The 22,847-nt window shown below is 51.2% G+C and overlaps 1 protein-coding gene across 5 annotated transcripts in view; it reads left to right on the top strand.

The window, feature by feature from the left end:
• EVI5 (ecotropic viral integration site 5) overlaps positions 1 to 22,847 on the top strand; it is an 87,574-nt gene that overhangs the window by 16,719 nt on the left and 48,008 nt on the right. For 3 of the 5 annotated variants that reach the window (XM_078774876.1, XM_068109657.2, XM_068109653.2), the window contains exons 1-3: positions 21,783 to 22,130; positions 22,284 to 22,473; positions 22,614 to 22,838. In XM_078774876.1, coding sequence (XP_078631002.1) covers positions 21,919 to 22,130; positions 22,284 to 22,473; positions 22,614 to 22,838 — 627 coding nt within the window. In that variant the 5' untranslated portion in view covers positions 21,783 to 21,918. Of the gene's footprint in view, positions 1 to 21,716; positions 22,131 to 22,283; positions 22,474 to 22,613; positions 22,839 to 22,847 lie in introns of those variants that run through there. The other 2 variants (XM_078774877.1, XM_068109658.2) reach the window with 2 other exon arrangements.

Below are 22,847 nucleotides of genomic sequence, written 5' to 3'. Positions count from 1 at the left end.
CGAAGTCCACGCCGAGGTGGACCGCGTTCGCGCTGGCCCGAGAAAGACAGTCGGCCACGGCGTTGTCTTTGCCGGCGACGTGCCGGATGTCCGTGGTGAATTCCGACACGGCGGAGAGGTGGCGCTGCTGGCGGGCCGACCACGGCTCCGTGACTTTGACCATTGCGTAGACCAACGGCTTGTGATCGACGAAAGCCGTGAACGGGCGGCCCTCCAGGAGGTGTCGGAAATGGCGAACGGCCAGGAATAGACCGAGCAGCTCGCGGTCGAACGTGCTGTATTTTAACTCGTTCGGCCGGAGCTGCCGGCTGAAAAAAGCGAGTGGCTGCCAAACCCCGTCCACCCATTGTTCATGGACGGCGCCCACCGCGTAGTTGGAGGCGTCCGTAGTGAGGGCGATGGGCGCGTTGAGCACCGGGTGAGCCAGCAGCGTTGCGTCGGCGAGGGCCCGTTTTGCGCTCGCGAAGGCCACGTCCATGGCCGCGGACCAAACGATGTCATGCTCGGCCGGCTTGCCCCGGAGGGCATCGTAAAGGGGCCGCATGAGCTGAGCAGTGCGGGGCACAAATCGGTGATAAAAATTCACCATGCCGAGGAACTCTAGTAGGGCCTTCATGGAACGGGGACGCGGGAACGTGGTGTTGGCCTCGACCTTGGTCGGCAGCGGCACGGCCCCGGTCTTGGTGATGCGGTGGCCCAAAAAGTCAACGGTCGTCGTGCCGAAGTGGCATTTGGCCGGGTTGACAATTAAGCCGTGCTCGCTGAGGCGACCGAACAGTGTTCGGAGGTGGAGGAGGTGCTCGGCGCGGGACGTGCTGGCGACGAGGATGTCGTCCAGATCGACGAAAAGAAATGGCAGGTCGCGCAGCACGCCGTCCATTAAGCGCTGGAACGCCTGGGCCGCGTTCTTGAGGCCAAACGGCATCCTCAAAAATTCGAACAGGCCGAACGGCGTGATGACGGCCGTCTTCGGGACGTCGGCCGCCCGGACAGGTACCTGGTGGTATCCCCGTATCAGGTCAATTTTGGAAAATATGACCCGTCCTGCCAAACGGGCAGAAAAGTCCTGGATGTGCGGGATCGGGTACCTGTCGGGGGTGGTAGCGTCGTTGAGGCGGCGGTAGTCGCCACACGGGCGCCATCCGCCCCCCGGCTTTGGCACGATGTGCAGTGGTGAGGCCCACGCGCTATTGGAGCGCCGCACGATGCCGAGGTGCTCCAACGTGTCGAACTTGGCCTTTGCCACGGCGAGCTTGGCCGGGTCGAGGCGGCTGGCCCTGGTGTAGACCGGCGGGCCTGTAGTGGGTATGTGGTGCTCGATCCCATGCCGCACTGCGACGGCCGAAAACGTCGGCCGCGTGAGGGCCGGGAATTCCACGAGCAGGCGAGCGAACTCGTTCGCCGTCGGGAGGGCGCACGCCAGTTCGGTCGGCGCGGAGCTGCTCATCGTGCACGCCAGGGAGCTGAAGGTCTCGGCGTTGACAAGGCGACGATGTTTGACGTCGACCAGCAGCCCGTGCGCGCAGAGGAAGTCGGCGCCCAGCAAAGCCATGGGGACGCAGGCGGTCACAAAGGTCCACTGAAAGTGCTGGCTGCCGAAGCAGAGGGTGATGTCGCGCGGGCCGAAAGTGCGTATGGCCGAGCCATTAGCAGCGACCAAAGAGGGGCCGCAAACGGCGTCCCGCCTGTCCTGCTCGGAGGCGGGTATGACGCTCAGTTGGGCGCCGGTGTCACAAAGGAAACGCCGCCTGGATGCTTTGTCCCGAATAAAAAGCAAGTTGCCCGAGTGGCCGGCGCTCATGGCTGGGAATGAACGCCGGCCCGGCCGTTTCCCGACTTGCCGAAAGTGCACGGGGGTCGGCACGTCCGAGCCTTGTGTCCGAACCTGGCGTGGTAATAACATCACGCCTGGTCAGGTGGAGGCCCCGGCCATCGTGTCGGAAGCGGTCGGCGCGGCGTGGCGGCCGCCAGTTGCACCGGCAGTTCGGCCTCCAACCACGCAGGGCGCTCGGGCGTCGTGGGCGTCGTGGGCGTCGCCTCGGACGGCGGCAGGCTCCAGGTAGCCGCGCCGATGTGTTGGCCCGCCGAGGAGATCCTATCGGCTTCCCTGGCGAGGGCGCGGGGATCGGTGATCGACGTGCCAGCCAGGGTGAGGCGTACCGGGTGAGGCAGCTGGTGAAGGAACAGCTCGCGGAACAGAAAATCCGGAGAGTGCTCACCGAGCAACGAGAGCATATAGTCCATGCGCTCGGACGGGCGCGTGTCGCCGAGCTCGGGCAGGTCGAGCAGGCGCCGTGCGCGTGCCGCCGGTGAGAGGGCGAAAGCGTCGAGGAGGAGCGTCTTCAGCGTGTCATACTTGTCGGCAGCCGGCGGGTGCTCGAGGAGGCTCAGGGCGCGGGCCGCGGTGGCGGAACCGAGCGCTGCCACGACGTGGTGGAAGCGGGTGTCGTCCGTGGTGATGCCTCGCAGGGCGAACTGGGAGTCCGTCTGGGCGAACCAAACAGCCACGTGAGGTTCCCAGAAGCTAGGCAGTTTAAGAGTCACTGCCGTGTCCATGTCGGTAGGACACCAGTGAAGGAGCTGCGCTCCAACGCGAGTCGAAAGAATTGACGCGACCAAAGACGGAATTCGTCCGAGTTGCTTTATTGAAACAAAACAGCTCAGGTATTCTGACAAGCCCGTTTATCGGGCAGCAATATATATACACATTTATGCCGGGCCGTTTGCCCGGGAAAACTGAGACCGGGCATGCCCGGGCGTCAAGGGCGAGTCCTGGAAAGGCGAGTCTGGACATGCCCGGGCGTCCTGGCTCGGCCTGGCAAGTCGAGGCTGGGCGTGCCCGAGCGCTCTGGGCGAGCCCTGGAAAGGCGAGAGCGGGCATGCCCGGACGCTCTGGGCGAGCCCTGGAAAGGTGAGTCTGGACATGCCCGGGCGTCCTGGACGCGGCCTGGCAAGTCGAGGCTGGGCGTGCCCGGGCGCTCTGGGCGAGCCCTGGAAAGGCGAGAGCGGGCATGCCCGGGAAAGACGAGACCGGGCGTGCCCGGGAGGTTCGGGCGTGCCCGGGAACAGCGAGTCCGGGCATGCCCAGGAGAGGCGCGTCTGGGCCTGTCCCGACGAGCCCGGCATGGCGATCGCGCCCTGGCCGCGTCCTGGCAGGTGCAAGGCGATTGTGTACATTCAGCGGGAACCGCTACAATAGCCTATTTTACTCCAGGGGGTCCCAGGAATACCCACCCAAAATATCGTTGCGATCGGTTCAGCCGTTTTTGCGGTACCTTCGAATGAACAGACAGACAGACAGACAGACAGACGGACGGACATTTGGTGAATTATCGTAAGATTATTTATATGGTACCGTGCAGCGAGCATTGTTTGTCCCTTGGCTACCTTTGAAGCTGTGAGGACGTCACTCTCGCATTGCCTTCATATCACTTCCTTGAGTCTTTTCATCAGGTCTTAAAAAAATAAAATCTCGAATCGGCTTATTTACGTTCTCTGCCGGATGAAGACCACCTTAAATTGACGTGGAGGAACGTTTTGCCATATTCGCCACATTATCCAAGTGTTGGTTGGTGACAACAGGCAGCCATGGGAAACGAACAAGTCTTTCACCCCACAACCAATCCGTCTGTTACGGGAGTTTTATTTATACGAGTGTATATATCAGACAGAACGATGGTATCTTGAGTGTCCACGTTGCAGACAAAATGGAGGAATAATATAATTTGTCAAAGCATGTGTCGGTCTGCATCGGCGGACAATTTCAAACGTTGTTTTTTTATCTCCTGAAGGTTGACAAAGGTATGCTAACCACAGTGGGAAGTAGAGTGGAGCTGATGATCTGGGAGTGGGCCCTTCGTCGATCTCTTTCTCGATCCAATCTCGTTAGCATGTCTTTGTGAACCTTCAAAAGACAAAACCTATCGTGTTGTAGCGGCTACCGCTGGGTTTTCACAATCGCCTTGCACCTATCAAGGACGCGGAGCGATCACCATGCCGGGCTCGTCCAGGACGCCCGGGCAGGCCCGCGCTCAACTTGCCAGGCCTCGGTCGGGACGCCCGGGCAGGCTCGCCCTCAACTTGCCAGGCCGCAGCCAGGATGCTGGGCCACGCCCCCTCTCGCCTTTCCTGGGCAAACGCTCCGGGATAATATGTATATATATTGCTGCCCGATAAACGGGCTTTTCAGAGTGCCTGAGTGTTTGGTTTGATTAAAGCAACTCGGATGAATTCCAGCTTTTTGTCGCGTCCATTCTTCCGATCGACGTGGGAGCCTCAGCTCCTTCATTGGTGACCTACCGACATGGACACGGCAGTCGCCCTTAAACTGCCTACCTTCTGGGAGGCTCACGCGGCGGTTTGGTTCACACAGGCGGATTCCCTGTTCGCCCTGCGAGGCATCACGGCCGACGACACCCGCTTCCACCATGTGGTAGCAGCGCTCGGTTCGGCCACCGCGGCCCGCGCCCTGAGCCTCCTCGAGAGCCCGCCAGCTGCTGACAAATACGGCGCGATTAAGAAGCTTCTCCTCGACGCTTTCGCCCTCCCATCGGCGGAACGCGCACGGCGCCTGCTCGACCTGCCCGAGCTCGGCGACACGCGCCCTTCCGAGCGAATGGACTACATGCTTTCACTGCTCGGCGAGCACTCTCCGGCATTCCTGTTCCGGGAGCTGTTCCTCCGTCAGCTGCCTAACCCGGTACGCCTCGCCCTGGCAAGCACGACGATCACAGATCCCCGGGCCCTTGCCAGAGAAGCCGACAAGATCTCCGCCGCAGGACAGCGCATCGCAGCGGCGACATGGGACCCACCGCCGTCCGACGCAACACCCATGGCGCCCGAGCACCCGGCACGGTCGACGACCGAACTGCCGACGCAATTGGCGGCCACTACACCGAGCCGACCACCTCCAGCACGACGACCGGGGCCTCCACCTGACCAGGCGTGGTGTTACTATCATGCCAGGTTCGGACAGAAGGCCTGGACATGCCGACCCCCGTGCACCTTCGGCAGGCCGGGAAACGGCCGGGCCGGCGTTCATTACCAGCCATGAGCGCCGGCCACACGGGCAACTTACTGTTCATCATGGATAAAGCGTCCGGACGGCGCTTCCTGTGCGACACCGGCGCCCAACTGAGCGTCATACCCGCCTCTGACCAGGACAGGCAATCCGCGGTTTGCGGCCCCTCCTTGGTTGCGGCCAACGGATCGACCATCCGCACCTTCGGCCCGCGCAACGTCACCCTCTGCTTCGGCGGCCAATGCTTTGCTTGGACGTTTGTAACCGCAAACGTGCCCATGGGTCTGCTAGGCGCCGACTTCCTCTGCGCACACGGACTGCTGGTGGACCGTCGTCCAACGGCGTCGTTTAATCAACGCCGAAACCTTCAGCTCCCTGGTATGCACATTGAGCAGCTCCGCGCCGACCGAGCTGGCATGCGCCGTCCCGGCGGCGAACGAGTTAGCTCGCCTGCTCACGGAGTTCCCGGCCCTCACGCGGCCGACGTTTTCGGCCGTCGCAGTACGGCATGGGATCGAGCACCACATACCAACCACGGGCCCGCCGGTCTACGCCAGGGCCCGCCGCCTCGACCCAGCCAAGCTCGCCGTGGCGAAGGCCGAATTCGACGCGTTGGAGCACCTCGGCATCGTGCGGCGCTCCGATAGCGCGTGGGCCTCGCCACTGCACATCGTGCCAAAGCCGGGGGGTGGATGGCGCCCGTGTGGCGACTACCGCCGTCTCAATGACGCTACCACCCCCGACAGGTAGCCGATCCCGCATATCCAAGACTTCTCCGCCCGTCTGGCGGGACGGGTCATTTTTTCGAAAATTGATCTCATATGGGGATATCACCAGGTACCTGTCAGGGCGGCCGACGTCCCTAAAACGGCAGTCATCACGCCGTTCGGCTTATTCGAATTCTTGCGGATGCCGTTTGGTCTCAAGAACGCGGCTCAGGCGTTCCAGCGCTTGATGGATGGCGTGCTGCGTGACCTGCCGTTCCTTTTCGTTTACCTGGACGACATCCTCGTCGCCAGCACGTCCCGGGCCGAGCACCTCCTCCACCTCCGAACACTGTTCGGGCGCCTCAGCGAGCACGGCCTCATCGTCAACCCGGCCAAATGCCACTTCGGCACGACGGCCGTTGATTTTTTGGGCCACCACATCACCAAGAACGGGGCCGTGCCGCTGCCAACCAAGGTCGAGGCCATCACCACGTTCCCGCGTCCCCGCACCATAAAGGCCCTGCAGGAATTCCTGGGAATGGTGAATTTTTATCACCGCTTCGTGCCCCGCGCTGCTCAACTCATGCGGCCCCTCTACGAAGCCCTCCGGGGCAAGCCGGCCAAGCACGACATCGCCTGGACCGCAGCAATGGATGCGGCCTTCCAAAGCTCAAAGCAGGCCCTCGCCGACGCAACACTGCTCGCTCACCCGGTGCTCAACGCTCCCATCGCCCTCACCACGGATGCCTCCGACTACGCGGTGGGCGCCGTACATGAGCAATGGGTGAACGGGGTTTGGCAGCCACTCGCTTTTTTCAGCCGGCAGCTCCGGCCGAACGAGCTCAAATACAGCACGTTTGACCGGGAGCTCCTCGGTCTACACCTGGCCGTCCGCCATTTCCGCCACCTCCTGGAGGGCCGACCTTTCACGGCGTTCGTCGACCACAAGCTGTTGGTTTACGCCATGGCCAAGGTCACGGAGCCGTGGTGCGCCCGCCAACAGCGCCACCTCTCCGCCGTGTCGGAGTTTACCACGGACATCCGGCACGTCGCCGGCAAAAACAACGCCGTGGCCGACTGTCTTTCCCGGGCCAGCGCGAACGCGGTCCACCTGGGCGTGGACTTTGCGCTTATGGCGGCGGACCAAACCACCGACACCACGGTGCAAGCCCTCCGTGCGGCGGACACGGGCCTCCGCCTGGCCGACATCCCCTTCGCGGACACTGTCCTGCTCTGCGACGTCTCCCAAGGCCAGCCTCACCCCATCGTGCCCGTCACCTGGCAACGCCGCATCTTCGCCTCCCTCCACGGCCTTTCCCACCCGGGCCGGAAAGCTTCCCAGAAGCTGGTGTCGGCGCGATTCGTCTGGCACGGCCTTCGTCGGGACGTCCGCGATTGGACCAGCACCTGCACGGCCTGCCAACGGGCCAAGGTCCACCGACACACCCAGGCCCCGCTGGCACCTTTCACCGTGCCCGAACGACGTTTCGACCACGTCAATGTGGATCTGGTGGGCCCCCTCCCCCCGTCACGGGGGTTCACACACCTGCTCACCATGGTGGACAGGACCACCAGGTGGCCGGAGGCCGTTCCCCTCGTCTCCACCACCACCGCCGACGTGGCGCAGGCTTTCATCGCCACCTGGGTCGCCCGCTTCGGCGCACCGGCGGACATCTCGTCAGACCGCGGACCACAGTTCACCTCCGAGCTGTGGGGCGCGGTCGCCCGCAACCTGGGGGTCAAGCTCCACCGTACTACGGCCTACCACCCCCAAGCAAACGGGTTGTGCGAGCGATTCCACCGCTCCATGAAGGCCGGCCTTCAAGACGGCGGTTGGGCCGACCGGCTGCCGTGGGTCCTTTTGGGCCTCCGCACGGCCCCCAAGGAGGACCTCCAGGCATCCACCGCCGAGCTTGTCTATGGCCAGGCGCTACGCGTCCCGGGCGAATTCGTGCCCGACGCTACCAGTCCCTGGTCCGCAGCTCACCAGCACTCGGACCTCCAGGAGGCCGCCCGACGGTTTGCCCCCGTGCCAACATCCCACCACGGTGACCCCCAGTCCTATGTCCCCCCAGCACTTCGCACAGCGGAGTATGTTTTTGTGCGTCACGACGCACATCGGGGGCCACTCAGGCCGCCGTACGACGGGCCCTTCCGGGTGCTGCGACGGGACGACAAGTCGTTCGTCATCGACATCGGCGGCAGGTCGGACCGGATTGCGGTGGACCGCCTCAAGCCGGCGCACGTGGACGTCGACCACCCACCACGGGTGGCCCTTCCGCCGCGGTGAGGCCGCCCCCCGTCCACGGTGCCCCCCACTCGACCGCCCACCACCACACCGGACCCCCTCCCACGACCCGCCAGGGGTCGTTTCGGCCGGGTCATCAGGACCCCCCTCAAATTGACCCTGCCGGTGCAAGTCGATTCTGGGGGGACGTGTGTAGCGGCTACCGCTGGGTTTTCACAATCGCCTTGCACCTATCAAGGACGCGGAGCGATCACCATGCCGGGCTCGTCCAGGACGCCCGGGCAGGCCCGCGCTCAACTTGCCAGGCCTCGGTCGGGACGCTGGGCCACGCCCCCTCTCGCCTTTCCTGGGCAAACGCTCCGGGATAATATGTATATATATTGCTGCCCGATAAACGGGCTTTTCAGAGTGCCTGAGTGTTTGGTTTGATTAAAGCAACTCGGATGAATTCCAGCTTTTTGTCGCGTCCATTCTTCCGATCGACGTGGGAGCCCCAGCTCCTTCAGTGTGGACAAAACAGCAAGCTTACTGTCCCCTATGATTTGTGAAGATTCATGTACTCCATGATGTGTTACCTCCTGCTGGCATTTTCACCTCACCTGGACACTATTTATGGCCAGTATTCCTGATGTGGTCTGAGACTTTCGTCCATCACCAGCAATACTTCCTTTTGCGTAATTTGCATTATCCCCATTTTCTTACTCCGAAGATACTATTTGTAAGAACCTGTCGGGGGTGGCTATCACATGTTTGATGGAGGTTATACTGGACCAGGTGTTTGTTGGACATTGCAGTGGAGTTCAGGCATATAAGAAGGTTTTTCCATTCAATGACTATCTTAACCTGGATCTGTGGACTTTATTTTCATACCAAACCAACTCCATTGGCTCAGTGCTTTTGATCTGTGGTTCATGCAGCTAATGACGATGGGGTGTCAGGGTTTCGTGATGAAGAGTCGTGCAATTGACATAATTTGGGGGCGATGATAGTATTCACCCCTCACACGGTAAAGTGCCATATCAAGGGCATTTCTTTGTTTCTTCAGGAATGCCACTGTGTCATTTAACTGTGCTTTTTCTTCTTTCGTATGCAGTACAAGGCTGTGGGGTAGTATCATTAGCTGAGGGTGTGGCTGTGCCGCTGATGCAATGCCCACAATAGGTTAGGCCAGGGATTCTGAATTTGTTTATAGGTTTTTTTTGTATTTTTTTGTATATAAGATCGAGGCTCGTGTAAGAGCTAACATCAATCACAAAAAACAAACAAATGGATACACAAAACATACAATAAAGGGACCGGGAGACGAGATGGGGAGAGAGAGGGAAGCACACAAGTACAACAGCAAGAAGTTTCCAATCCACTGGAATGCGGCTTTCATTATGAGAGCATGAAGCAAAATATTCTGTGGTCTGATGAGATGAAAATTGAACTCTTTGGCCTGAATGCAAAGTAAAGCACTGAGTATGGCAGAAAGCTCATCACCGAGCACAGCTCATCACCCATCTACCACCACCCCTACCGTGAAGTATGGTGGTGGCAGCATCATTCTATGGGGATGCTTTTTAACGGGAGGGAGTAGGAGACTTGTGAGGATAGAGGGAACAATGAATGGAGCCAAATGCAGATGAATCCTTGAGGAGAACCTGCTTCGGAGTGCAAAAGACCTTCGATTGTGGTGAAGATTTACGTTCCAACAGGACAATGACCCCAAGCATACAGCCAAAGCAACACTGGAATGGCTTCAGAAGAAAAACGTGAAAGTCCTTGAGTGGCCCAGCCAAAGCTCAGAATCTGTGGAAAGACTTGAAGTGCCGGTGATAGCTCGCCTACTCTTCATAAAGGACACAGTGGGAGCATTTACATCCACCAACTAATGCTGGCAGACGGGACGCCCAGTTTAACAACCATCCGAGGGACGGCATTGATGAATAACCACTCAAATTCGAACCCAGGCTAGACATCTTAGAGGTGAGTGTGCATATCTCCAGGCCGTTCTGCCATCCTATTTAACTGTGTTCTTAACTTCACTCTGGTGTGGCTGGCTGGGAAGAATCTCAGTGTGGCTGGCTGTGATTATCAATATGTTGATAATCAATAAATTGTTCAAAATGTTTTTGCATTTAGGCATCCATGGGCACAGACATGTTTGTATATTACTCAAGCAAGATGCTGTGAAATATGTCACAAGTCAAGTATTACCACAAAGGTTTGTAGTATGATACATCCTGGATAACAAACTGGACTTTCTCTGTCTCACCGAAACCTGGCAAAAACCTCTGGACTACTACACACTCAACCTCACCACACCCAATGGATATTCCTACGTCAATAAACCACGCTCGGAGGGCCGAGGTGGTGGAATTGCCGTTATCCACCGTCAAGACATCAAGACCAACCTCATCTCCATCTCATCTGCTCCATCATTTGAACACCTGGCTTTAAAACTCTCTGGTCACACGCAGTCAGTCATGGCTGTCGTCTACCGCCCTCCCAAACCACACCCATCATTCCTGTCTGACTTCTCCTACTTTCTGACCCAGCTATGTTCCCTCTCCCCCTCAATCCTCCTCCTTGGTGATTTCAATATCCACATGGACTCCACTGACTCCACAATAACCACTGACTTCACTGATTTACTCACCTGCTTTAACCTCACTCAACATGTCGACTTTCCTACCCATATCCGTGGTCACATTTTGGACCTTGTCTGCTCCACTGGATTAAATTTGCACCATCTCTATGGCTCCGACCTCACCCTCTCTGACCACTTAGCCATCACTCTGACCATCAACATCCCCGCCCCAACACCAAGGCATTATCGCACAATCAACTTCCGTAAGCTAAACGCTCTTTCACCTACCTCATTCTCATCCACCCTCTCTGAAAAAATGTCCACTTCTCCCTTCATTGACCTCCACACCCCTTCCGACCTCACTGACTACTACAACCACACTCTCTCCTCCTGCCTTGACCAGCTTGCGCCTGTAAAAACCAAAACAGTTTCTTTCACCCATTCTGCTCCCTGGTTTACCCCTGAACTCCACCTGATGAAAACTCGTGCTCGCCAACTTGAAAGACTCCGCAATAAAACGGGTCTCACAGTTCACTCCCAAGCCTACAAGGACCACATACAACACTACAAAGATGCCCTCTCCCGCGCCCGCTCTGCCTACTACTCTCAAATTATCCACTCTGGCTCCGGAAACCCAAAAGCACTCTTCTCGACAATAAACAAACTCCTCCGCCCCCTGAACACCACCACCCAGTCATTCACAGTAGACAACTGCATCTCCTTCCTCTCTTTCTTCCAACGCAAAATTGACAACATCTACAACAGCTTGACCACCGCCGCACCCGCTCCCCCTCCAACCACCTGCCCCCCCTTGTCCTGCCATCCCCTGTCTCGGTTCTCCCCAATCTCTCCTACTGACCTCTCTGAACTCCTCATAGGAATGAAAACTGCCACCTGCACTCTTGACCCCATCCCCTCCAGCTTTGTCAAAGCCTCCCTCCCTGCTCTCTCTCCACTTATCATTGCAACAATAAACTCCTCCCTGTCTACAGGCATCGTCCCACCTTCCCTCAAAATTGCTGCTGTTACCCCCATTCTAAAAAAACCTGGTCTAAACCCTGACACCCTAAACAACTTCAGACCCATCTCCAACCTACCCTTTCTGTCAAAAGTTTTGGAACGCGCTGTAGCCACTCAACTCAAACATCATCTCTCTGCCAATAACTTGTATGAAACATTCCAATCCGGATTCCGCTCCAACCACAGTACTGAAACTGCTCTCCTCAAAATCACCAACGACCTTCTCCTCTCCTCTGACGCTGGCAACCTCAACATTCTCGTCCTCCTCGACCTCAGCGCTGCCTTTGACACCATCGATCACACTATCCTCCTCACCCGACTTGAATCCACCTTTAACGTCACCGGCACTGCCCTCTCTTGGATTAAATCATACCTCTCTGACAGATGCCAGTTCATCTCCATCAATAACTGCAAATCCCCCACTGCTCCCCTCCCCCAAGGTGTCCCCCAAGGTTCAGTTCTTGGCCCCCTCCTCTTCATCCTTTACCTGTCCCCGCTCGGTCACTTAATCCGCCGTCATGGTCTCCAATTCCACTGCTTCGCCGATGACATCCAGCTTTTCATCTCCACCAAGTCCGTCTCCACCGACACCCACTCTATCCTGACAAACTGCATCACTGAAATAAAATCCTGGCTTCAAATCAACTTCCTCAAGCTTAACTGTGATAAATCTGAAATAATCATCATTGGCCCAAAAACGCTCACAAAATCCACCCATAACTTTGCCCTCAACATCGACGGTATCCCAGTATCCACCTCCCCTCACATCCGGAATCTTGGCGTCATCTTTGACCAAACCCTTTCCTTCGACAAATACACTAAACAGATCACAAAGTCAGCCTTCTTTCACCTGAAAAACATTGCCCGTCTCCGCTCATCCCTCTCCTCCACGGCTGCAGAAACCCTCATCCACGCCTTCATCACCTCCCGTCTGGACTACTGCAATAGCCTCCTCTATGGTTCACCCTCAAAAATCACCAATAAACTCCAATACATTCAGAACTCCGCTGCCCGTCTACTCACTCATTCCCGGACCCGTGACCACATCACCCCCGTCCTTTACAAGCTTCACTGGCTCCCCATCCCCCAGAGAATCCAGTACAAAATCCTCCTCTTGACATACAAAGCCCTCCATAACCTGGCCCCATCCTACCTGGCTGACCTCCTCTCCAGACACACTCCCACCCGCAACCTCCGCTCTGCTGGTACCAACCTCCTGACCCCCTCCATCCGGACCAAATTCAGATCCTGGGGGGACAGGGCCTTCTCCATCGCTGCTCCCACCCTCTGGAACTCACTACCTCACACCATCAGAGACTCCTCCTCACTCACCACATTCAAAACATCACTAAAGACCCACCTGTTCAACGCTGCATTCAACATTCAACCCACAGCATTTAACCCCTGACTATCTCTTCTCCTTCTCCCTCCTTTTGCTTTAAATATTTCCCTATTGATTCTTGTCTTGTCTTTTTGATTCTTGTCTTATATATATGCCGTATATCGCTGCTGTTTGTTTTCTTGATTCTTGTCTTTTTGCAATTGTTGTTTTCATGTATTGTTATGCATTATGTTTTCCACTCTGTCAAAGCGCCTTTGGGCTTCTGGAAAAGCGCTATACAAAATAAATGAATTATTATTATTATTATTATGAAAAGTATTACATGGACCATTATTTCTTTTGAGATTATGATATACGGTTCTTTGACAATCCTTAAAGGCCAGAAATTGCATTGCTTGCACAATCGTGGGTTAAGCGTCAACATCGGCCATCGGTATCGCACATATACTTCCTAGCATCGATATCGCACATATACTTCCTATTGTTTTAGAACTCAAATGCGACAACCATGGGTATTGCAGTGATGGAGTAGAGTGTGAGACAGATTCCGTAACTGAAAACAGCAGTTGTAGTAAACTGATGCAGCGATGTCATCACGGCGAAAGAAACACAGATGGCCTTCTCCTTCAAGCTGCCTCTCATCACTTGTACCATGGAATACCGAGGTCTTTTCATGAGGTCTTTGAAGTGCAAGATGTACATGCAGTATCGTATGTTCTTCTTAGATATTGGTTTCTACAACATCTGAGGTCATCGTCAGCCTGTTCAGACCACCACACAATAAACACACCACCCATGGCGGTAACAGGCAAGCACGAAGAAAGCCAATGAGAAGCCAGAAATTCCCACCGCACCCCACACTCATCACATCTCTGTTAGGAAACACGGTTTAAACCCCTGATCTGCAGGACAATCCTCGAAGACAATCCTGATTTTGTCCCAAAAGGATCCCACTTGCTGACTTCTCTCAGGTGTTGTGTAACTTGCTGTTTGAAAATGAGCCATGTTTTTTTTACCTTTTATATCTCTTCTTTTTGTGCAGTTTCGATGGAGTAAGTATTTACCGTACATGTTTACATCGAGGATCTTGTGCATGCGCTGAACCAATTTATCTCTGGCCAGCCATGCAGACACTGCATTCCAAAATTGCAACCTCAATCGCTTGAAATGAAAAATTCTTTTTTTCCATATGAGGCCAAGATGATTTTGAAGTTTGTTACCCCTTTTTTTTTTTGGATACAACATCGAGGCTCGTGAAAGAGCTAACATTAATCACACAAAAAGTCAAACCGACACATAAAACACAACATAAGGGGAGCGGTAGACAAGATGGGGAGAGAGGGGGAAGGACACAAACACAACATTGAGAGCAGGAACATCGGGAGATCTGTGGGAGGGAGAGGGCTTGGGGGGAGGTGGGAGAGGTATAAAACACATGGACTCTGCAAGGACTTCCAGGAAAGAAGTTGCAATTTCAAAAAGGTGTATCTGGGGTAAATTAGCGGGGGTAGAAAAGATCAAGGTTTTGGACGGGGGAAGATAAGAGATGGTGGTGAACAGCTGTTTTAAAGACCTGGAGGGAGGAGTGGGATTGAAGAGAGTGAGGGAGTTTGTTCCAGAGGCAGGAGAAAAGAGGAATGAAAGAGTGAAGGTGAATAGAGAGCCTAGATTTTGGCAGTTTAACCATAAGAGGGTTGCTGCAGATCTTGTGCGACCTGAAGGAATATTTGGGGGACAGAGCCCAGAGAGAGCCGGGGGAGCAAGGCCGGAGAGGAGTCCCTTCAAAAGCTTTTTCCACCTTGGGCTGATCCACAATCCACCAGGCTTGTGTACTTTCCTTTTATAGACAAGTACTACAGGCTCATTAAACCTGAGGTTGGCTTAACGGGTAAGGTGGCTGGCTTGAGATCTTGGGGTCCTGAGTTTGATCCCCTGTTATCCTTTGAATTAACACCACGTGGGTTGACTCAGCCTATCACCATTCCGAGGTCGGCAGAATGAGTACCAGCGGACTGTTAATAGAGGGCACAGCCATGCCCCCAGAAAATGATGCAGCCACAGGCTCATTGAAGATCTGAAGAGTCAATCTGAAGATCTGAATGTGAAGAATCTGAAGATCAGACACCAGAGAAATTTGGATAACAAGATTTACAGATTTACAGAGGGCAAAATGGGAACTGGCAGCCAAAAATGCATTCACACTTCACCAATGACGGTATTCAGGATTGCGAAGCAGATAGCGGAAGAGAGGTGTGATGTGATGGGGGTGAGTTGCTTGAAGGATGAAGTGGGACAAATCGTTGTGGACCCAGATGGAATTAAAGGAAGATGGAAAAGATATATGGAAATGCTGTTGAATACAGAGAATGAATGGGATGGCAACATAGAGAGTAACCCAGTTTTAGGACCGGCAGAGAAGATAACTGAGAAGGAAGTTGAGGAAACGATAAAAGCAATGAAGAGTAGAAAAGCGGGAGGGCCGACGGGAGTTGTGGGAGATATGTTGAAGGCAGCAGGAAGTTTGGGTGTGAAGAGAATGACAGAGATCTGTAATCTGGTGGTGAAAGAAGGCCGCATTCCAGTGGTTTGGGAACTGAGTACTCTCGTCCCTCTATACAAGGGGAAAGGTGACCCTCTGGAGTGTGGCTCGTACCGAGCGATAAAGTTATTGGAGCATGGAATGAAGGTATTGGAAAGGGTGTTGGAGAGGAGGATAAGGAAGGTGAGGATCGACGAAATGCAGTTTGGATTTATACCAGGAAGAGGAACGACAGACGCGCTCTTTATTGTGAGGCAGTTGCAGGAGAAGTACATGTAGAAGAGGAAGAAGTTGTTTCTTGGGTTTGTTGATCTGGAGAAAGCATTCGATCGGGTTCCACGCAAAGTATTGACATGGGCATTGAGGAAGTTAGAAGTGGAGGAATGGTTGATCAGAGTAGTGATGGCAATGTACAAAAGAGCGCGCACAGCTGTAAGGACGAAGGACGGGAACAGTGGTGAGTTTGAGGTGAAGGTGGGAGTGCATCAGGGGTCGGTACTAAGTCCACTACTATTTGTAGCTGTGATGGAGGTGCTGGCTCAGAACGTAAAGGAGGGTTTACCGTCGGAGTTGTTGTATGCAGATGATCTGGTGTTGATTGCGGAAAGTATGGATGGACTGAAGGAAAAGATGAACAAGTGGAAGGAATGTATGGAGACGAAAGGTCTGAAGGTGAATATAGGAAAGACGAAGGTGATGGCAAGTGGTAAAGCATGTGGTGAGGTGGAAAGAACTGGGAAGTGGCCCTGTGCTGTGTGCAGGAAGGGTGTCGGAGTGAACTCCATTCGATGTACAATGTGCGCTGAGTGGGTTCATCAAAAATGTAGCGGTCTGAGAGGGTCATTAACCAGTGAGGCAGCTACATTTAAATGTAAGGTGTGCACAGAGGGAGCTGCAGATGGAGGAAATGTTGAGTTGGATCTTGGAGACGGCGTGAAGCTGGAAGGTGTGAAAACATTTTGCTACCTCGGAGACATGCTGAATGGAGAAGGTGGATCAGACTCTGTAACGGTTGCTCGAGTGAGATGTGCATGGAAGAAGTTTCGGGAACTGAGTGGCGTGCTGATGAGGAGGGGAGTGTCGTTGAAGCTGAAGGGAAAGGTGTATGCTGCATGTGTGAGAAGTGTTATGATTTATGGGAGCGAGACATGGGTGATGAATGTAGAGCAGCAACGAAGGCTGGAAAGGGTGGAAATGCGAATGGTTCGGTGGGTGTGCGGAGTATCGTTGAGAGAGAGGAAGACAAATGATGAATTGCGAAAGATGATGGGAATAGAGCCTGTGATTGATGCTGTGAAGATGAACAGGTTGAGATGGTTTGGTCATGTGTTGAGGAAGGATGAAAGTGACTGGTTGAGAAGAGTGATGGAAATGAATGTAGAAGGAAGTAGAGGACGGGGAAGACCGAGAAAGACTTGGCTAAAGATGGTGGAAGAAGAAATGCGGGCAAGGGGGTTAACAAGGAGAGATGCAGAAAATAGGGCAAAATGGAGAAGATTGTCATGGGGACCACAAGGCTAACCCCCGCTCTGGCAGGGAAAATGGCCTTCAAATGCATGTTGTGTGTTGTTGTACACTTCACCAATGAGTGGCAAGAATGTAAGACAGAGAAGGGGAAGTGGGGGACGACACCAATTTCAGATTTCAGATTTCTCAGATTTCTCCAAACATCCTTATCCTGCACTGCTTCCTGAAGCTCGGTTGCATCCTCTACAAGACAGCTTGGTTGTGTCCTTTCCCCAAGATCTGCCTCTTCCTCTTCTTCCCTCAACCATACCCAGCATTGGTGATTTCTCCAGACTTTTGTTTTCTGCATACATGAGGGTGGTTCTTTGCTACATAAGGCAAAAAAAAAAAAAAAATTGAATTGTTTTACTCCTAACCTTTAATTTTTTTGGTATTGAGGTAAAACTTCTGCCTGTGAAATATTTTTGATACAAGTTTTAGTTTTAGGGTTGCACAGTGACTCATGGTTGCCAGCCACGCAATGTTTGTGCCCAATAAGCGTTGATTTCCTGCAATCGGGAAACCTCTTGCAATGTTCTGTCACAACTTGAAGCAGATACTGGGTTTGCTGTTCATCCCTCATCAGGAGACAATGGTACTCTTCAATGAGAGCAACTGCATACACCAGAGTACAGCTGTACTGTATTCAATTAACTTAAAAACAACTTCAAAATGTGCAGTGCATAGCAAGGTCCTAGGTCATCTGTAATGGTCAAAATCACAAGTATAGCAGTGGAGAATAAATAATCAACTCCAAACATTTATGCGAACCAAATATGTAAAATTACAAACTCCGTGTGCAACCCCTAAATTTAGTCCAAATGGCTTGAAATTTCACCACAAGGGTTTTTTCATAGATACAAAAAAGTTTAAGTGTTAGGAGCATGACTTTTCTAACTTTCATTTCTAAGAACCACCCTAGCGTACGTACATGTTTCTAAAATATCACTATCTCAGAAAGTTATGGATGGATGACAGTTTCTATTAATTATAGTTAGTTGTTATAGTTAGTTATTAGTTTAGCATCAGCGCTTCTAAGGTACATGGTGGTTTAATTTCTTCAAGCACTTCTTTGTTTGTTACCTCTGCCACCACAGGTGGATGGAGGTTGTGTTTTCACCCCTGTCTGTCTGTCTGTTTGTTTGTGAACAAGATATCTCAAAAAGTTGTGGACGGATTCGGACGAGATTTAGCAGAGCGGTAGTGTATGTAACAAGGACGAAATGATTAGATTTTGGTGCAGATCCGGATTCGGATCCGGCTATTAGAATTTCTAAAGTGATTCTTCACCATTTGGAGATAGGGCCAATAACGATACACCACGGGATATCTCAAAAAGCCATGGACGGTTTTTGATGAAACTTGGTGGACCAGTTGGATGTGTGACAAGGACAAATAGATTCGATTTTGGTGAAGTTCAGAATATGGATTCAGATATGAGAATTATTTAATTTTTTAAGTGTTTCTTCACAATTGAGAGATGGGGCCAAAAACGATACACAGCAGGATATCTCAAAACGTCATGGACGGTTTTGGATGAAACTTGGTGGACCGGTTGGATGTGTGACAAGGACAAATAGATTCGATTTTGGTGAAGATCGGAATATGGATTCAGATATGAGAATTATTTAATTTTTAAAGTGTTTCTTCACCATTGAGAGATCGGGCCAAAAACGATACATAGCAGGATATCTCAAAAGTTATGGACGGTTTTGGATGAAACTTGGTGGAGAAGTTGGATGTGTGACAAGGACAAATAGATTCGATTTTGGTGAAGATCGGAATATGGATTCAGATATGAGAATTATTTAATTTTTAAAGTGTTTCTTCACCATTGAGAGATCGGGCCAAAAACGATACATAGCAGGATATCTCAAAATTTATGGACGGTTTTGGATGAAACTTGGTGGAGAAGTTGGATGTGTGACAAGGACAAATAGATTCGATTTTGGTGAAGATCGGAATATGGATTCAGATATGAGAATTATTTAATTTTTAAAGTGTTTCTTCACCATTGAGAGATCGGGCCAAAAACGATACATAGCAGGATATCTCAAAATTTATGGACGGTTTTGGATGAAACTTGGTGGAGAAGTTGGATGTGTGACAAGGACAAATAGATTCGATTTTGGTGAAGATCGGAATATGGATTCAGATATGAGAATTATTTAATTTTTAAAGTGTTTCTTCACCATTGAGAGATCGGGCCAAAAACGATACATAGCAGGATATCTCAAAAAGTCATGGACGGTTTTGGATGAAACTTGGTGGAGAGGTTGGATGTGTGACAAGGACAAATAGATTCGATTTTGGTGAAGATCGGAATATGGATTCAGATATGAGAATTATTTAATTTTTAAAGTGTTTCTTCACCATTGAGAGATGGGGCCAAAAACGATACATAGCAGGATATCTCAAAAGTTATGGACGGTTTTGGATGAAACTTGGTGGAGAAGTTGGATGTGTGACAAGGACAAATAGATTCGATTTTGGTGAAGATTGGAATATGGATTCAGATATGAGAATTATTTAATTTTTTAAGTGTCTCTTCACCATTGAGAGATGGGGCCAAAAACGATACACAGCAGGATATCTCAAAAAGTTGTGGACAGATGATTTTGATTAAATGTGATTCTGTATTGTGATTTTCTGGTCTACTCTGGGATACCAAACGTAAACTGTTCACCTGGCGGAGGTATGCTCTCTACTGAGTGCCGTTCTAGTTGTCTCCTGTATTGCGTGGTTTTGTTGTTACAAACCGAGGATGGTTTGTTGTCGGAAACGGAGAGTTGGACATGTGAAGTAACAAGAAAACCGATAAGAGCAAGAAGGGTGGTATCTGTGAGGTCCACGTTCTGCTGTGTTTTGAAAAGCGGAAATTGCTTTTAATGTTTGGCAAGAGCACATTGTGTCCCATTGAAGGACTTGCTTATCTTGTGACTTTCTTGCTAAATGGTCATCCGGAGAAAGCTTTCCTTGTTACTTGCGAAAATCGAAGATTTTTCAAGTACATTGGTTGGTCTTGTGCGTTGTCCTGGCTGTTTGTTTGTCTGGTTGTCTGTCTGTCAATCGCCTACAGGTCACATTTTAAAAGCGATCTTCGCGAAACTTCACCAGATGGTAGAGTTGGTCATAAGGAAGAAGCCAATTGATTTTGCGGTCAAAGGTCATCTTTAGGTCAAATTCCAAAAATGGCATTTTTCATTCGAATGACTTGAAAATTGAGCAGCATTTGCATATTGAGTCACTAAATTGGGAAACCAACAATTTTTGAGGTCAAAGGTCAACTCGAGTTCAAACATCCAAAAGCATCAATTTTCATCTGAAAAATCATCAATGTTCATCCCATTGACTTGAGAATTAAACAGCAATTGCATCGTACATCACTGAATTGGGAAACCAACTATTTTGAGGTCAAAAGGTCAAAGGTCAACTCAAGGTCAAATTTCTAATATAAATTTTAATCTGAAAAATCATCCATTTTAATCTTTATGAAATGGACAATTTGATGTATGCCTGGCAACTTTTTTAGGGGTGGATTTGTGGACGGATTCGGGGGGAGGGGTGGATTTTGCAAGTATCATGCTCTGCATGATGTCTTCTTCTTTTTTCTTTGATTTTTACGTCTTTCTTTCCCTTTTTATTTCTTTTTTCACTCATGTCATTGCTCTAGTTTATTTCTGACACTGTCCATTCTTCCCTATATTGGTCCACAGTTCCTTTTGAGCTCACTTTCCTTTGTTGACTTGTTTGTCCAACAAAACTGTCATTGTTACCTCCACCATCGAAGTTGGACAGAGGTTATGTTTTCTTCCATGTTATGTTTGTCTGTCTGGGAGCAGGATGTCTCAAAAAGTTATAGACCGATTTGGACGAAACTCGATGGGCAGGTTGGGTGTGTGACAAGGACGAATTGATTCGATTTTGGTGAAGATCCAAATCCAATAATTTTAAAATATTTTCAAGTGATTTTTCGCCATTGAGATATGGGGCTAAAAGCCACATATAACACGATGTCTCCAAATGTTATGGACGAGTTGTGACAAAACTTGGTGGATCAGTTGGTCAGGTGACGAGAACAAGATTTTGATAAAGGTCCGGGACAAAACGTAAATTGTTCAGCCTGGTGTGGGTATGTGCTCTACCAAGTGCCGTTCTAGTTACCCCCGCCAGAGGAGAGGGTGTTGCATTCGAGTCCGTTTGTTTGTTTGTTTGTCTGTTTATCTGTTTGTCTGCACAGAATAAATATGATTTTCTCTGCAACCGTTGGTCCGATTGACAGGAAATTTTCACCATAGGTGCAACTCCACCTGTATAATTTTTTAATGATAATTATGATGTCATAGGTCACGTGGTTTGGCCACCCTCTTGGAAAAATAGAAAAACATTTGCACCTCTATATCTCCGAAAGTGCTGAATACAAAAAATTGAGAAATGGCGCATTGTAAAAAACTCTCCATGGGGAATAAAAGATGTCAATGAAGATGTCATAGGTGCCTCCATTATGACGTCATAATTCGACAAGTACAAAACTTCATCCGATGAAGATGAAATTTCTTGAGCATAATCTAGGAATAAATTAGTTTAGAAAAAAAAATAATGATGTCATCGGTCACGTGGTTCGGCCGCCATATTTGTTTGAACACAAAAGCCTTAAAAACCACTGAAAATACATCCTGGCGAGGGTTTGCAATCTCTGATTGCTCTTTTTCTTGTTTTTGTTTTGTTATCTTCCTTATCTTCCCCTCTGTGAATAAAACAGGTGAAGTTCATCCTCGTTAAGAAGAAACCATGACGATGGCTACTCCAACATTGATTTCCTCTGCCCTTCCGTCTTGGTCGCATTATACTTGATATTCTTCTTCTTCATCATTGGCCACATCGCTCACACAAACTCTGAGGACCTTATTGCAGCTCCTATAACTGCGGCTTTTTAAAACATCTTTCCCTCTGTGGAAACTGCCATGGCAACAGATGTAGCTCCACTGCCATCTCCAGCATGTTCACCTGGCAAGTCCTCTTGTAAAGTAACCACTCCTGAAGAAGCTGGTTCTGGGGCTGAAAGTGGGGGACAAGGGAGTGATGGGCCCACCAGTGACTCTCCTCCAACTTCCCCCGATGAGGCTTTAAGTCCAGATGATCTCCAACTGCTGGCCAAACTAGAGGAGCAAAACAGGTGAGTGGATTGCTATCTTTATGCCACTTCTTCTGATGCTTTATTCCTTCTTAAATTGCTCATTTATCAAATGCTTTCATTTATTTTTTTAAAAAGTTTGCCCTCTTACCATACGTGCCATTTCTATTATCTTTTTTGCACTTCCTCTGCCAGGCTCCTGGAGTCGGACAGTAAGCTGTTGGCATTTTCTGGCTCACGTAGGAACAGCGGTGCCTCGCTGGTATCCAGCTCATCTGGTTCAAGTGGACAGAGTCATGGGGAAGAAGAAGCAGCTTGGCCACTCTGGGGGCAGCTTGTAGCAGAGTGGGAGGAGACAACACGCAAGGGCAGCCGTGGCGTGAAGGTGGGCATGGGTGGTGAAGACTAGAGGGATGACTGATTAATGCTTGAAGTACAAGCTGGGACATTATAATGTAAGAGGGACGCATATATTCTCTGCCAAAAACGTAATCTTATGTGTCCTTGTCTGCCTTTCATCTTTAGGAGCTTGTCCGCAAAGGTATTCCACATCACTTCCGTGGCATTGCATGGCAGCTGCTGTGTGTTGCACAGGCCCTGCCCGTGAAGGCACAGTATTCGGATTTGCTAAAGACGCCATCGCCCTGTGAGCGGCTAATCCGCAGGGACATCGCACGTACATATCCTGAGCATGGCTTTTTCAGGCAAAAGGATAGCCTCGGACAAGAAGTTTTGTTCAATGTCATGAAGGTGTGAACA

The sequence above is a fragment of the Myxine glutinosa genome, chromosome 3, assembly GCF_964187855.1.
Source record: "Myxine glutinosa chromosome 3, kmMyxGlut1.1, whole genome shotgun sequence".
In the NCBI taxonomy this organism is placed as follows: domain Eukaryota; kingdom Metazoa; phylum Chordata; class Myxini; order Myxiniformes; family Myxinidae; genus Myxine; species Myxine glutinosa.
The sequence above is the reverse complement of the archived record's forward strand: the minus strand, read 5'-3'. Positions and strand labels throughout refer to the sequence as shown.